A 16,830-nucleotide genomic window follows, 5' to 3' on the forward strand; every position below is an offset into this window, starting at 1 on the left:
GATAGTACTTGTTTAGCCTGCATGAAGTCATAGACTCAGTCTGTAGCACTGTGTAAAATTGGGCATGGTGGTACATGCTGGCAACTTTAGTAATTGGGGACTAGAGGCAGAAGGATCAGAAGTTCAAGGTCATCTTTGACTGCAATAGAGTTTGAGTCTAGGGTAGATGAAAATTTTCTAGAGAAAAATTTTTTTGAGCAAAATGTATTTGAAAGTTTGTTTTTTCTTTCATGGGTTTCTTGTCAGTGAGCGTTTATTACTTTCACAATCGGGGAAAGTGAATTAAACTTCTAAAGTATGCTGTATTACATATCTTTAGATATAATAGAATATAGAGATATCTTTGGACATAATAGAATATAAAGATGTTAGTTGCATCAGGAAAAATAATCACCTTTGAATTATCTCTATTTAAAACAAAATATGATTGGGCTGGAGAGATGGCTCAGCAGTTAAGAGCACTGACTGTTCTTCCAGAGGTCCTGAGTTCAATTCCCAGCAACCACATTGTGGCTCACAACCATCTGTAATGGGATCTGATGCCCTCTTCTGGTGTGTCTGAAGACAGCTATAGTGTACTTAAATATAATAAATAAATCTTCAAAAACAAAGAAAAAAACTAAAAAACCCCCACAAAATATGATCTACTGTAAGATCTCAGCAAATAGGTATTTATGAAGAAGAAAGCCTAACATTAAACAAAGAACTGTGAACAATGAGTTGTTTGTTTCTAGTTTCACTCAAAAATTCTTTGAAAGGTCACAGACTAAAAGTTTGCTTCTGGGTACATTCTATTGAATTTCTAAAGGGCTTCTCAGACTGTAGTGAAAGTTAGGGATGACATTACATTTCATTTAGTGTACACACAGGAAAAAAAGCAAAGGAAAAATATTCCACAAGAAGGAAGAACACCCAACATTCATCTTTAGGTACTAGGAAATAAACATATTAATAAAGTGTATTCTTTGCTGGAGTATAGGCTGAGTGGTCAAGAGCACTGGCTGCTCTTCTAGAGGACCTAGCTTGATTCCCAGCATCCACATGGCAGCTCATGACCATCTTTAAACTCCAGTCCTAGGGTATCTGACTCCCTTTTTTTGGCCTCCAAGGGCATTGTATGTACATGGTACATAGACATACACATTATTATTAATTATTAATACATTAAAAAATTAACCTACTCCTGAATATTGTAGCTGGTTATATTAAGCACATCTCCCAGAAGATTCTGTGTTACTGGTTACATATTATATATTGTAATAGTGCTTTATACAGTGTTAATCAACTTAAAATTATGAACTTTGCTTTATTTTAATGTCATTAAGTATATAATTGGCAACCAAACAAAGCTATTATTCCTATAACAAAGTTAAATGAAAAAGGTAAGCTAACTGCAAATTGTTAAGCCAGGAATACATGGCACAGGATATGGCTAAGCTAATAGTACATGAATCACTAAAGTTGGGCAGAGTGGGATAACAGCCTGTAATTTAATCCTGTGCTCATAAAGCAGGTATTACATAATTACCATTTTAAAAATAATACAGATTATAAAACATCTGTAGGCAAAGGTATTTGCATGAAGCCAAACTAATTTTGTCAAGAAGTTAATTCCATTGAATTCATTTTTCTGTGAATGCTTAAGTTTTAGTTTATTCTTTTCTTGCTGTTCTGAATTTACAGCTGCCCAAGTTTTTCAGACACAGAAAGAAGCTTTAAGTTTTATAGAACCTATTTATATTCACTCCACAAATAATCTATTTATGCAACCACTATTGAAAATTCAAAAGCTAATTCCCAGATATCTACCACCCCAGCTGGAGCCTGTTTCTTACCAGCCTAAACTTCAGTCATACCGTTTGCACAGAAAACGCTGGCTCCATCATTTCCCTCTCTCCCTCTGTAAAGCTGAAAAGCCACAGAGCAAGTAGGCATCTGTGTACACACTTGGGTAAGAGCCTGATCAAGATGAAAAAGGGATCCCTGTGGAGGAAAGCAGCATAAAACAGAAAAAGAGTGACCATATGTGGCAGGGTAGGCAGAGTCAGACAAGTGAGTGGAACAGGAGAGATTACTCTGTAGAGGATGGTCAGACACAGGACATTAGTTCAAACAGGGAGGAAGGGGACAATAGGCCATAAGATAACGAAGTCTCAGTGGGATAATGATAGAGTTTATAAGAAAGATGTCCCTAAATAGGTGTCAGTACCTGAGTGGGCCCAGAAAGTGCTGCTGGGCTTTGTGACTCTTCTGTACGGTGGGAGCAGGAGTGTATTAGCACAGAGTTTGAGCAGGTGCATATGGGGAAGCAGCGTAGCACAAGCAGGGTGTTGAAGTGTGCACACAGTGAGGAAGGAGGAAGACCGGGAAGGTCTAGGGGGCCAGTGGGATGACTGAGCTGGAGAGGTGCTCGCCAACAAGTCTGATGACCTGAGGTGGATTTCTGTAACTTACATGGTGAAGTTAAAGTTCATAAAATTGAAAAAAAAAAAAAACCATGATTGTTTCGTTCTTTTGCAGAACGAAATCCCAATAATTGCCTGCTTTTTCACTCTCTGGTCAATTTGGAGTTTAATTTCAGCATTTTCTTTTTAAAATAGGCTGCTTTTTGGAATAAGTGATTCTTCAATTGGATGGTTTAGAACACTATTGCCTAATAGGATTTGATAGCTGAATCATCTTATATAACTACTTAAAATTAAATTTAAATAAAATCAAACTTTTGATTCCTCATCTGGAGTAATTATAGTACAGATGTTTACAAAAGCAACGTAGAGCTGGCTAGTGGCCAAGGTCCTGATCATTGCAGATACAGCATATCATTGCAGAAAATTCTATTACTTGTGATTTAGAATATGCCACAGTTCTTTGGACTAGTGCATGGTCCTGTTGTGTAGGTCTATTTGAACATCTCTGCTTTTTTGTTTTTTGTTTTCCTAAGTAGGCCTGCTGTGTTTCCATTGAGAATGTACTGTCATTTGGGAAAATCTGTTCACTAATCAGGCTTTCTGTTGCCTTTTGTGTATATACTTACACTACCCTAGTATTGTGTTAAGTGGGTCCTATTTGTACACATACACTCACGCTCACACACAAACTCACACTTTACACATTTGTACACTTGTACTTGGGGAATCTTGTCCTTCTGTTTATCTGTGGATGTGTGTAAGATTGCGGATTCTCTGTTGATTATAAGGAAGAGCTGGGGAGATTTAGATTTACAAGCTGTATTGTTGCTCCCTTAGTTACAGTTTCCATTGCTGTGAAAAGACACCATGACCATGGCAACTCTTTTAAAAGTAAACATTTAACTGGGGCTGGCTTACAGTTGTAGAGGTTCAGTTCTTTATCATCATGGCAGGAAGCATGGCAGCATGCAGACAGACATGGTGCTGGAGAAGGAGTGGAGAGTTCTACATCTTGATTGAAGGCAACCAGGAGAGACTGGCATCCTCAGGCAACTAGGAAGCTCTCTTCTGCAATGGGTAGAACCTGAACATAGGAGGAGACCTCCAAAATCCACCCCCACAGTGGCACACTTACTCCAACAAGACCACACCTCCTAACAGTAGCTCTCCCTATGGGCCGAGTATACTCAATCCAGCACACTTGCCATCTTCACCTTTGAAAATTCCCTTTTTTTGAGTTTTCATCTTTTTTCCCTCCACAATCCTTTTTGTTTTCTTGAGGCAGGGTTTCTCTGTGCAGCTCTGGTTGTCTTGGACTTGCTCTTAGACCAGACTGGCCTCAAACTCATAGACATCTGTCCGCCTTTGCTTCCTGAATTAATCCTGATTCAAAGGCATGTGCCACTACTGCCCAGCTTCCTCCTCTCTGTAGTTAGTTATATAATTCTATAGTTTCTGTGCACTACCTTCCTTACATCCTCATCCCGTGTATATTTGGTATTTCTTTGCTGTCAAGTTAACTCTGTCCTACTGACTAGTAAACATTTGGGCATGTCACTTGTTCTTCCCACCTTTTCTTGCATCCATCTTTCAAGTGGAAACTCAGTCTTGGGTGTGGTCTCACAGAGGAGCCTCCTTGCTTCTCACTTAGCATCACCAGCATCTAAGAATAGAACAGCGAATTCAGTTGTCATGCTCGTGTACAGAATTATGCTTCTGAGTTGAGATGCATTTCTAGACAGTGCCATTGAGCTCATCCACAGGTTAGTGTAAATGTGAGCCCTCCAAAGAATTTGTTTTCCTGTGAGATGAATTTCTTTTCTTTTCTTTTTTTCCATCTTTATTAAGTTGGGTATTTCTTATTTACATTTCAAATGTTATTCCCTTTCCCGGCCAACATCCCCCTAAACCCCCATTCTATATGGGGTTCCCCTCCCATTCCTCTGCCCATTACTGCCCTCCCCCCAAGAATTCTGTTCACTGGGGGTCCAGCCTTGGCAGGACCCAGGGCTTCCCTTTCCATTGGTGCTCTTACTAGGATATTCATTGCTACCTATGAGGTCAGAGTTCACGGTCAGTCCATGTATATAGTCTTTGGGTAGTGGCTTAGTCCCTGGAAGCTCTGGTTGGTTGGCATTGTTGTTCATATGAGGTCTCAAGCCCCTTTAGCTCTTTCAGTCCTTTCTCTGATTCCTTCAACAGGGGTCCTGTTCTCAGTTCAGTGGTTTGCTGCTGGCATTCGCCTATATATTTGCTGTATTCTGGCTGTGTCTCTCAGGAGAGATCTACATCCGGTTCCTGTCTGCCTGTACCTCTTTGCTTCATCCATCTTATCTAGTTTGGTGGCTGTATATGTATGGGCCACATGTGGGGCAGGCTCTTCCTTCAGCCTCTGTTCTAAACTTTGCCTCCCTATCCCCTCCCAAGGGTATTCTTATTCCCTTTTAAAGAAGGAGTGAAGCATCCACATTTTGATCATCCTTCTTGAGTTTCATGTGTTCTGTGCATCTAGGGTAATTCAAGCATTTGGGCTAATATCCACTTATCAATGAATGCATACCATGTGTGTTTTTCTGTGATTGGGTTACCTCACTTAGGATGATATTTTCCAGTTCCCTCCATTTGCCTATGAATTTCATAAAGTCATTGTTTTTTTTTTTTTTTAAAGATTTATTTATTTATTATATATAAGTACACACTGTAGCTGTCTTCAGATACACCAGAAGAGGGCATCAGATCTCTTTACAGATGGTTGTGAGCCACCATGTGGTTGCTGGGAATTGAACTCATGACCTCTGGAAGAACAGTCGGGTGTTCTTAACCACTGAGCCATCTCTCCAGCCCAGTCATTGTTTTTAATAGCTGAGTAGTATTCCATTGTGTAGATGGACCACATTTTCTGTATCCATTCCTCTGTTGAAGGGCATCTGGATTATTTCCAGCTTCTGACTATTATAAATAAGGCTGCTATGAACATAGTGGAGCATGTGTCTTTGTTATATGTTGGGGCATCTTTTGGGTATATGCCCAAGAGAGGTATAGCTGGGTCCTCAGGTAGTGCAATGTCCAGTTTTCTGAGGAACCTCCAGACTGATTTCCAGAATGGTTGTACCAGTCTGCAATCCCACCAACAATGGAGGAGTGTTCCTCTTTCTCTACATCTTTGCCAGCATCTGCTGTCGCTGGAGTTTTTGATCTTAGCCATTCTCACTGGTGTGAGGTGGAATCTCAGGGTTGTTTTGATTTGCATTTCCCTTATGACTAAAGATGTTGAACATTTCTTTAGGTGCTTCTCAGCCATTCAGCATTCCTCAGCTGTGAATTCTTTGTTTAGCTCTGAACCCCAGTGAGATGAATTTCTAGGTTGTGTTGCTACTGCCTTGGTTATGTGGTTGGTTATCTTTACTGTGGTCAGTTTTAAGTCTGTTAATGATTTTATAGTTTATTATATTTAAACAACTGGCTGTTGTTTTTTATTGATTAGGAGTTTGTAGCCTGGAGTTTTTTGGTCTGTAGTTTATTAAGTGCTTGAAATCAATGTATACACTAAAGACTTACGTGTATTTCTTGCAGAAGTCTCTTAATTTGTAGCTAAAAGGACATAGCCCTGGCTCTGTGGGTCATCATCTTGGAAAGCACATAGTAGATGATTTGACTTTACAGATACAGGTTTATGACTTCCAGAAAGAAAACCAAAAGTGAAAATTGACAAACCATTTAGGATTTGCTCTAAATCCTATATTGTGCTGTAATTATAATCGAGATATAAATATTGATAGGTTTGGTTGATAAAGATTTCCTAAAAAGTTGTGACTTTTCACTGAAAATACGTGTTTAGTCATTTTGAAGAGTAACATCTTACTATTTTTTCCCTATTAGCTTCCAATAAAAACAGGACAGCAGAACACACATACCAAAGTCAGCACGGAGCACAACAAGGAGTGTCTGATCAACATTTCCAAGTACAAGTTTTCTTTGGTCATCAGTGGACTCACCACCATTCTAAAGAATGTTAACAATATGGTGAGTATCTGATTTACGGGCTTTCTGCTTTGTGGTGAATTTGCTTCATTTTCGTTCTGATTTGGAAGTTTGGAGAGTATGTCTTAAAGTGTGGAAGACACTCTTAGGCTTTAAGAGGTAAGTCACTATTTTATGGATGAATACAAATGTAACTTTGAAATTTGACTTCAGGTTTTTATTCTTTCCCTTTGAAGCTTCTCTTATTCATTATTCTTTTTCGAGAATTAGAATTTTATATCTCTTTTGTATGTAAACTGATCATAATATAGAGTCTTCTCCCCTCCTTCCTAAGCTACACCTCCAGCTGTGTGGTACAGACTGTTAACATGCTTTTTGTTAGCTGCTTCCTTAAATGTATTTATTGATTGTCCCTGTCCAAACAATGCAGTGAATAGAGTATGACCTTTCACTTCTACAACGCGAGATCACTTTTTACAGCTGCATTGAAGAGTTTTCTCTGCCCTTCCTGGAATCTGAAACAGGCTGGGTGGTGCTAGAGTCCGTGTTGGAGCAGTTCTCGCAGTCTCTTAGCATCTTAGCAGTCAGCTGCTTTCATCAGGGGAGCCCGCTGCTGAGAGCTGCCTGTCCTCCTCCCATCCTTTCCATCCCGTACCAGGAGTCACTGCTGCTGCTCCGCCCCTGTGCTCCCCTTCCTCTAACAGCTTGTAAGAATCTACTTCATATTCATCCAAACAACAGATGGATGGTTTCCTAACTCACAACAGTTTCTCTCGGTTTGTGTTGTTTGTGCTGAGCTGGGAAGCAGCCTCTTTTGTAGATTTTTGAGGATTGGCTTCAGTGTTTTCTAGTCACATCATCTTTGGAGAACTTCTTTTAAGAAAGTGGTTCAATACCAGAGTTACAGAACTGATGAACTGGAGGCATGGGCAGCCCAATAGGGTTTTTCCTTTGCTACAAAGGTAGTTTCTTGTTGGGGATTTAGCTCAGTGGTAGAGCACTTGCCTAGCAACCGCAAGGCCCTGGGTTCGGTCCCCAGCTCCAAAAAAAAAAAAAAAAAAGGTAGTTTCTTCTAAAAAGCATAGACCTTTTTTTTTTTTTTTTTTTTTTCTCGGAGCTGGGGACCGAACCCAGGGCCTTGCACTTGCTAGGCAAGCGCTCTACCACTGAGCTAAATTCCCAACCCCAAGCATAGACCTTTTATGAAACTGTGAAGTGATGTACAGGACACACTTACTGTTTTGTGTAGCTCTTTGCCCGCTGTGGAGCAGTGTCAGTGTTTTTACGTCTGAGCATATGGCTGGTTCCCAGTCACACTGCAGTAGTTTATATCTGCGACCTTCTTTAGCACTGTCGTGATGTTGGCATTCACGTAGAACTTACTGAAAAATTACAGGGCCTGTGAGGTGGCTCATCGTGTAAAGGTAATTGTCACTGGTCCTTGGAACATACTGGTTGAAGGTGAGAACCAACCCCTGAAAGTTGTCATTCTCTGACCTACACATGGGCACTGTGGAGTGCCTACACCCATACATACAATAATGATAAAGTAGAAAACATTTAAAAGAAAAGTTGTATAATGAAAGTCACGGTATCTTGTTCGTAAGTAGGTAGGTGATACAGGGTTCAGTTTGAAAGCAGTGAAAGCTTAAGATTCACTATAATTGATGTATTCTGTTTTAATAAGAATTAAGAAGTTAATTGTTTTGTAGGAGGGGATGGTTAAATGCTGATTCAGGACAGGTTCAGACCTCTAACTCACGAATTATTTAAACTCTCATTGATTCATTATTTATCTCCACACCCTTCTTCCCTTTCTTCTTCCTTTCTTGTCCCTCCCCCATCCCCAGTAGAGTGCGTAATAAACCCTGGGCTGGCCTTAAACTTATTATGTCCCTAGTGCTAGCATTGAACTTCTAATCGAACTCTAGCCACTGTTTCCATAGTGTTGGGACTACCAATGTCTTTTCATTATGTCTGGCCAGATTATAGATACTTAAAAAACATAAAACAGCATGTTTTACTGTTATATAGCTAATGGAAGGCTTTAATAAATACCACTATTTCTGTTAACCCAGGAATTTATTTTTTGAGTATTAGGGTAAAGGAAGAAATGATAGATTTAAGTATCATTGAATGCAGAAGAGAAAATGGAAGATTAATACTTTTTCTTGATTAGTCTTTTATATTTTGTATGTGATAATTTGTAGTGAAGTGTTAATCATATCTTCTGAATATATTTTTTAGAGGATATTTGGAGAAGCTGCTGAAAAAAATTTGTATCTCTCTCAGTTGATCATATTGGATACACTGGAAAAATGTCTTGCTGGGGTAAGTAAATTCATTCTATAGTAGGCAGGTTTTGTGAATTCAGTCTTGAGAATGAGCATACCAAAAGGTCAGAACAGGACACTGAGGACACACTACTAGTCTTTGTCTGTGGAAGATGAATATGAATTCTGTTAATACAATTGAATGGTAGTACAGTCTAGAGAAAATTATTCTCTCAGCTTTTGTAAATTACATAGATAAGTTTATTTAAAATGTTAAGTTTGAGCCCCATTTCTGTCTCTTAAGATTTTTTTAAAGAAAATATTTTTATGAAGGAACCACTATTTGATTTAATTATTTCTCAGATGTTATTAGGCCTGTGACTTTGCATAGCTGGAAGAATGTGGTCAGCAGACTGAGGGCAGTCTTCCTTTCCTGCCTTCATGATACGGTTTCAACTCTGTACAGCTCCCGAAATGGGCTCTGTCCTTTGTTTGAAGCTGTCCTTCTGAGGATAGCTACTTCCTGAAGATTTGTGTAAATGTGAGAGTTTTCATAGGCCTGTGGAGGCGTCATTGAGTACCGTGCAGTTCTTTCCCAGGTTGCCTCTGAGTAGGTGTGTCTGTTTGTTTCAATTAAAACTTTAACTTTTTCAAGACATTTTCTGCTGTATATAGTATTTTTTATTCTTCCCTAATCTTAATTCTTTCCTAAACATGGGTAGGTGTCTATATAATAAAATTTTTTTTAAAATTGTCTACTCCATTTATTCTAGTTATTTCTTTTTATTCAGGACAGAATACAGAATTTTGCGTTTATTCAGAATAGCTTCTCTCTTATATGAGTTCTCTACAGTAAATCTAGAGGGAAGACATTTAAAACAATTTTTTTAAAGTTATTTCATGTGAATGTGTGTTTTGCCTGCTGTATGAGTGGGTGTGTGAATGCGCACACACACACACACACACACACACACGCGTGCGCGCGCGCGCGAATGACTGGTACCTGCAGAACCAGAAGGGGTGTCAGATCTCCTGGATCTAAAGTCACTAGTGGTTGTGAACTATCATGTGGGTGCTAAGGACCATATTCAGGTCCTCGCTTTTAACCCCTGAGCCATCTCTGTCTTCAAGAGGGAAGAGATTAAAACCCAAAACAACTCACTCATGCTCACAAAACTTTCCCTAGAGAAGTTTGTGGGCTAGAAAAAAAAGTTAAGCATATTATTTATTTATAGTTTTTAAAGTTTATTTTTATTTTTAATTATGTGTATGTGTTTACATGAGGGTCTATGCACATGAGTGTAGGTGCCCTCAAAGGTCAGAGGCTTCAGATCCCCCTAGAGCTGGAGTTACAGGTGACTGGGAATCATTATCCAACATGTGTGCTGGGAACTGAGCTCAGGTTCAAGTCCACACAAGAGCAGTACATGCTCCTAACCACTGAGCAAACCTCCAGCTCCCAGAGTATTCATTTTTATTTATATTATTGTATGTGTGTATGGAGTGCATGTATGGAGGTCTTGGGTAGTCAGTTCTCTTCTTCCACTTTGACAAGGATTTTGGGGATTGACTTTAGGTCACCGGGTTTACACAATAAGCACTCACTAATGGAACCAGCTGGCCAGCCCTGCATAATACTTCAAACCCTTAAAATAAACGTTTCATTTATTTTATTTTAAGTGTATGAGTGTTTCATCTGCATGTGTGTATGAATGTATATATGCATGTATGTGCATGCCTGATGTAAGAGGAGCTCAAAAGAGGGCATCAGCTCCCTTGGGACTGTAGTTACAGATGGTTGTGTGCTGCCATATGGGTGCTGACAACTGAACATGGGTCTTCTGCTCTTCTGCAAGAACAAGTGCTCCTAACCACTGAGCTACTTCTTCAGCCCCTGATATTTTAAATTCTCATTGATCTCTGGCCATATTTCAGAATTGTAAGGCAGCATCTGTAAGTTTTATACTTAAACCAGTAGGAACTATTTTAGCTTTAGTCTGTCCTCTGTTAATCTGTAAAACAGAGAAGAGCAGCAAAAACACCATTATATAGTGGGGAGGGGTTGGCAGTTTAGACATTGTGACCTTGGTAGCGTTCTTAGTGCTTTGTAATTCCCACTGTATCAGGAACTGGGTGGAAAGGTGTAGTGTTTCTTTACTTTCCACAGCTTTTTCTTCGTTAACACTTTTAATTGAGAGGTGATAATCGTAGAGAGTGATTGCAGACATTCTTTAGAGATATCCTGATTGTGATGATGGTGTATTTCCATGGTGTACATGGTGTCCCTCTGTAGTCTACACATTATCTCACGTAGTCTGCTTTTGAAATTGGTTCTTTTTCTTTTCCTTTTTTTTTTTTTTTTTTTTTTTTTGCTTGTAGAGTTAGAGATTGTATTCAGGGCCTTGGCATATACCGCTGAACCACAACCCTAGAACTGTGTCAGGTTAGTGAGTTAGCTGCTGCTGCTTAGGAAATAATCAAATAATCTGTAAGACAATTGGGCAAGACAATTGGAATGTAAACATGATATATGTGGAGTCTGGTGGGATTGCTCTAGAATAAAGAAACTGAAGGAATACAGTACTCATGTTGAAATCCCTGAATCACTTTTGGATCCTCATTGAATAAAACGCTACGGAAGACATTTTCAATGTCATGGAATGTGGATTGGGTATTAGAGGATACATGGAATGGTATTATTTTTTGGAATGTTAATTGTGTTGAAATTATATTGGACAATACTCATGAGGATAAGCTGACATACACAAGGGCTGGGATACTATAATGTTTATAACGTATTTTTTGATGGGCATTATTTGCGATGCATAATATATGTTTTGGTCAGATTATACCGAGGCCATGTGCTCCCTACCCAGGGATTTCTCTGGGAGTTAAAGACAAATAATATGATATACTCACAGTGAATATAAGTCGTCTTATCGACAACTCACAGGGACTATGGATTTCTAAAAGTGAGGGATGAATTGATAAAAAAAAGGGAGCCTGAAGCAAGATGGCGGATTGGGCTTCAGTTGTAAGGACAGGGTGAAGATGTCTTCTTTACTGACCATACATAGGTCGATGTGGCAAACTCAAGGAGATGATAGCAGTTGTTGAATTGGAGTGACAGCTGTGTGCGTGTTCCTTCTAGTTCAGCTTCTCTGTATGTTTGAAACTTTCATAACTGAGCGTTTGCAAATAGGATCAAAGCTTTATAATTATGTGATTATTTCTATTTTAGCAACCAAAGGACACAATGAGATTAGATGAAACAATGCTGGTCAAACAGTTGCTACCAGAAATCTGCCATTTTCTTCACACCTGCCGTGAAGGAAACCAACATGCAGCCGAACTTCGGAATTCTGCTTCTGGGGTTTTATTTTCTCTCAGCTGCAACAACTTCAATGCAGTCTTTAGTCGAATTTCTACAAGGTTAGTAGTGCCTAAGTCATGTGGGGCTATTAAGTAAAATATATTTTAGAATTCTTGTCTGCATAAAAATAGTTAACAGAATGACTTATAGCTAGGCTTTTGAAGGCATTTTATATATTGATTTTTCTTGACATTTTAATTATGTGATATTAAAAATTACTTTGGAGATACTGATGTTTAAACATGAATACTGTTACAGACTTGGAGAAGATGCCTCCAAGGCCAGACCTTTTCTCTTTCCTGCTTGCGGTGCTAAGGATTGAATTCAGGGTCCTCTGTATATAGGCAAGTGCTCTACTACAGAGCTATACCCAGTCCTGGTTTGGCACTTTAAACATATTCTTTATATTGAACTATGCAAATCTGGTAGAATAGTTTTTTTAAAAGAAGATTTATTTATTATTATATAAATACACTGTAGCTGTCTTCAGACACACCAGAAGAGGGAGTCAGATCTTATTACAGATGGTTGTGAGCCACCATGTGGTTGCTGGGATTTGAACTCAGAACCTCTGGAAGAGCAGTCAGGGCTTTTAACCACTGAGCCATCTCTCCAGCTCAATATCAAACATTCTAATGACCTAATTCTCATAGCTCCTAAGTTTCCTTAAAAAATAATCTAGTCAATATAGAAATAAAAGAAAGTAATTACAAAGTAGTTCTTTGGAAAGTGGTCAGTGTTTTAAGTGAATGTGAAAGTCCCATTTTCACAGTTTATGCCATGTCTCACAATGATGCTGAAAGGTAGTTACAGGCAGACACATTGACTCCCCTCAGAAATTAAGGTATTGTACTGGGGTGGTGGTTCACAACTGTAAAATCTGAGCATTTGGGAGGCAGAGACCAACCTTCAATGAGTTTGAAGCCAGTCAGGGCTACACAGTGAGACCCCTTTCAAAAAATAAAACAAAAACTTCTAGAAACAAACAAACAAGGAATTATGTCAAATAGTGGAATTTGACACATTTCTAAATTTCTAAGTTAGATAGACCTCAGGATCTACATTACTTTCATTATATTAGTTGTTTTCAATATTTGTATTTAACTATCTTGTAGAGTTTTAGAATACTATATCTTTAATGATTTGAAAAATTAAAGAGGCAGGAGAGAGGGCTTAGTGGTTAAGAACACGTGGTTCTCTTGCAGAAGACCTGAGTTTGGGTCTTAGTAATTGTATAGTGCCTCACAGCTATCCAGTTTAGGTAGTTCAATACCCTGTTTGGACACCAGGCACACGTGTGGTGCACACACATGAATATTACATACATACAAGCAAGCATATGCATAAAATAAAACAACTTTTAAAAATGTAATCTTGGTAAAAGAGAAGGAGAAGAGTGTTGGGCTGGGGAGATCACTAGGTATGGAAAGGCTCTCACAGAAGCAAGCCTGTTGGATGTGGGTTTTATTCCCGGGACCCATGGGAAAATACAAAGAACCACCCCACAGCGTTGTCCTCTGACCCACATCCCCTAACACATAAAGCTTAAAAATGAGTTGTAAACAAAAGTGAAAAATATTTAAATTATTTAAATATTTAAACTATTTAAATAGTTTAAATATTTCCTGATAAGCAAAATCATACCCGTGATGTTACAGATGAGAAAATTAGTTTAAGATGGTGCTCAGTGGAAGGAAATTATACAGAGAAAAGTAATCCTTTTGACTCTTTGGCCCCGCTCTCTGTGACTACTAGTGTTACACAAATGGGCTTCTGGTATGTTCACTCTTGTTTCCCAGCAAGGTGAATGAGAATACACCTGAACATGGGAGAGTTTATGGTCCAGTGTTTAAGAACTCACTTGTAATCTTTTTAATAAAAAGTTGTTCTATAATTATGATGATAGGTGACAACAGTCTCTGCAATCGTAACAGACTATGAAAAGGAAGTTAAAAAAAATTTAAAATGTTATTTACTCATCCATGAGTGGTCCATGTTCATGTATTTATTAGAGACAACAACTTTTTTTTTTTTAAAGATTTATTTATTTATATGTGTGAGTACACGGTCACTGTCTGCAGACCCAACAGAAGAGGGCATCAGATCCCACTACAGATGGTTGTGAGCCACCATGTGGTTGCTGGGAATTGAACTCAGGACCTCTGGAAGAGCAGTCAGTGCTCTTAACTACTGAGCCATCTCTCCAGCCTGGAAATTAAAATTTTATTTAATAATATATCATTGGTTAATGTTTGTATAATAGAACATTTCCGTGATTTTTTTTTTCTTGTCTGTTTGTTTTTTGAGACAGAGTTTTTTTGTGTAGCCCTGGCTGTCCTGCAACTTGCTCTGTAGACCACGCTGGTCTTGTAAACTTATTTTATATTCTGAGTCACCATACACTGATGGAGCCAACAAGGAAATAGATTCTGGAAAGTTATAGAAAGTACAAACCCTTTCATTTATTAGTTTTATTATTTGGAAAAAATTTCTTGAAGATAAAAACAAAGAAGAAAATACAGTTTCTTAGTCTATCCATGAAGGAGTAGTTGTTGTTTTTATAGAACAATATTTCCATGAATATTCAGAAAATTTTATTTTTTTGAGTGTCAAAAAAGAACAAGTGTACCATCTTTGAAAATACTAAAGTTGGGCTGAGGTAGCTCAGCAGTTAGAGCACTGGCTGCTCTTCCAGAGGTCCTGAGTTCAATTCCCAGCAACCACATGGTGCCTCATGGCCATCTATAAAGGGATCTGAGGCTCTCTTCTGTATGTAGGTGTACATATAGACAGAGCACTCCTACATCCAAAAAAAGTTAATTAATTAATTAATTAATTACAGAAAACCCTAAACTCACCGAAAGCTTCTTTCATGGTATTTGGCAGCATTAGTTCATTTATAGACAACTTTTGTTGATTTTTTTCCAAGTCTAGTAGTACATTGTCTGTTGCCAGAATAGAAGTTGTGGCTAGAGTTTCATTGGCTTTGGTGCGGATTGACTAGAAATGGGATCTATGAGATAATGCTTCATACAGCTATGTGTTTTGATATACTTAGTATAGAATTAGACCACTCATCTAACAGACCACTGTGATGGTTTAATTTAGATGGGGGCATTTTATGATACTGTTCTTTTTTTTTTTTTTTTTTTTTCTTTTCTTTTTTTCGGAGCTGGGGACCGAACCCAGGGCCTTGCGCTTGCTAGGCCCCTATGATAAATCCCCAACCCCTATGATACTGTTCTTATAGCTAGGTGTGTGCCGTCTCTCCCTCCCTTCCTCCCTCCCTCCCTCTCTCCCTTCCTTCCTTCCTTCAATTTTAGAGACAGCTTTCTCTGTGTAGCTCTGGTTGTCCTGCAGCTAGCTCTCTGTAGACCAGACTGACCTCCATCCCAAAGATCCTCCTCCTCCTTTCTCCCCAGTGCTGGATTAAAGGCATGCACCACTACCACCTACTATATTTCATTTACAGTGAAGATCATAAAAACTAGTTGAGCTTTACCAATCTCCTTGTCAATGGATGTTCTTTTTGGCAGGTAGGGAAAGGGGGAGGGGTAGCATTAGTGATTGAACCCAGGGCTTCATAGGTCTTACCCCTGAGCTGCAACTGTAGTCTTTTTATTTTGAAAAAGTGTGTCACCAGGTGTTCAGGCTGGCCTGGAACTCATTTTGTACATTAGGCTAGCCTTGGTAGTGCCCTCCCTCAGTTCTCTCAGAAGCTGTGATTACAGGACTGTAACGCCAAAAAACAGCTTCTTTTGTTTTGTTTGTTTGTTTGTTTTATTAATTGAAAAATTATAACATAGCTTTATTCTGCTGAAGTGTCTTGTTATAGGCTTATTTCACTCTTTAAAGTTTCATTTTTATATTGTTTTATATGTTTGGTTTTATATGTGTTACTTGTGTATCAGTGCCTGTGGAGGCCAGAAGATGGTGTGGGATCTCCTGAAGCTGAGATCACAGGTGGTTGTGAGCTGCCGTGTAGGTGCTAGGAACAGAGCCTGAGTCCTTTGGAAGAGCAACAAGTGCTTTTAATCAATCTCTCCAGCCCTTATTGTACTTTCTTACATAGAAGATTGATTGGCTTTTTTATAAGAGACTAGATACTTAATTTGATGATTTTTTTTTCTTTTAGAGACAGGTCTCATATCTTGTTCAATCAGTTGTTAGACATAGATATTATCTGGGCTATCCAATATTTCCCAGAAAACTTTACCTACTTGATAATCCTTGGACTAATTTTTAATTAGAAATAGCAAAAGTAAAATTCCTCCCCCCTTTTCTCTTTCTTTTGAGGCAAGGGGCAGGATCTCACTGTGTATCTTCAGCTGTCCTGGAACTTGCTGTGTAGCTTGTCTATCTATGGCTTGCTTGGAGCTCATGGGGCTCTCCTGCCTCTGCCTCTGCCTCTGCCTCTGCCTCTGCCTCTGCCTCTGCCTCTGCCTCTGCCTCTGCCTCTGCCTCTGCCTCTGCCTCTGCCTCTGCCTCTGCCTCTGCCTCTGCCTCTGCCTCTGCCTCTGCCTCTGCCTCTGCCTCTGCCTCTGCCTCTGCCTCTGCCTCTGCCTCTGCCTCTGCCTCTGCCTCTGCCTCTGCCTCTGCCTCTGCCTCCTGCCTCCTGCCTCCTGCCTCCTGCCTCCTGCCTCCTGCCTCCTGCCTCTGCCTCTGCCTCTGCCTCTGCCTCTGCCTCTGCCTCTGCCTCTGCCTCTGCCTCTGCCTCTGCCTCTGCCTCTCTGCCTCTGCCTCTCTGCCTCTGCCTCTCTGCCTCTGCCTCTCTGCCTCTGCCTCTGCCTCTGCC

At 39.4% G+C, this 16,830-nt stretch overlaps 2 protein-coding genes across 5 annotated transcripts in view; both read left to right on the forward strand.

The window, feature by feature from the left end:
• Faul2 (FAU ubiquitin like and ribosomal protein S30 fusion like 2) overlaps positions 1-16,830 on the forward strand; it is a 733,200-nt gene that overhangs the window by 217,119 nt on the left and 499,251 nt on the right. The window lies entirely within an intron of this gene.
• Nf1 (neurofibromin 1) overlaps positions 1-16,830 on the forward strand; it is a 233,101-nt gene that overhangs the window by 35,866 nt on the left and 180,405 nt on the right. For all 4 annotated transcript variants that reach the window (XM_063268411.1, XM_039085200.2, XM_039085201.2 and 1 more), the window contains 3 exon segments: positions 6,288-6,431; positions 8,637-8,720; positions 11,904-12,094. In XM_063268411.1, coding sequence (XP_063124481.1) covers positions 6,288-6,431; positions 8,637-8,720; positions 11,904-12,094 — 419 coding nt within the window.

This window comes from Rattus norvegicus, chromosome 10 (genome assembly GCF_036323735.1).
Source record: "Rattus norvegicus strain BN/NHsdMcwi chromosome 10, GRCr8, whole genome shotgun sequence".
In the NCBI taxonomy this organism is placed as follows: Eukaryota; Metazoa; Chordata; class Mammalia; order Rodentia; family Muridae; genus Rattus; species Rattus norvegicus.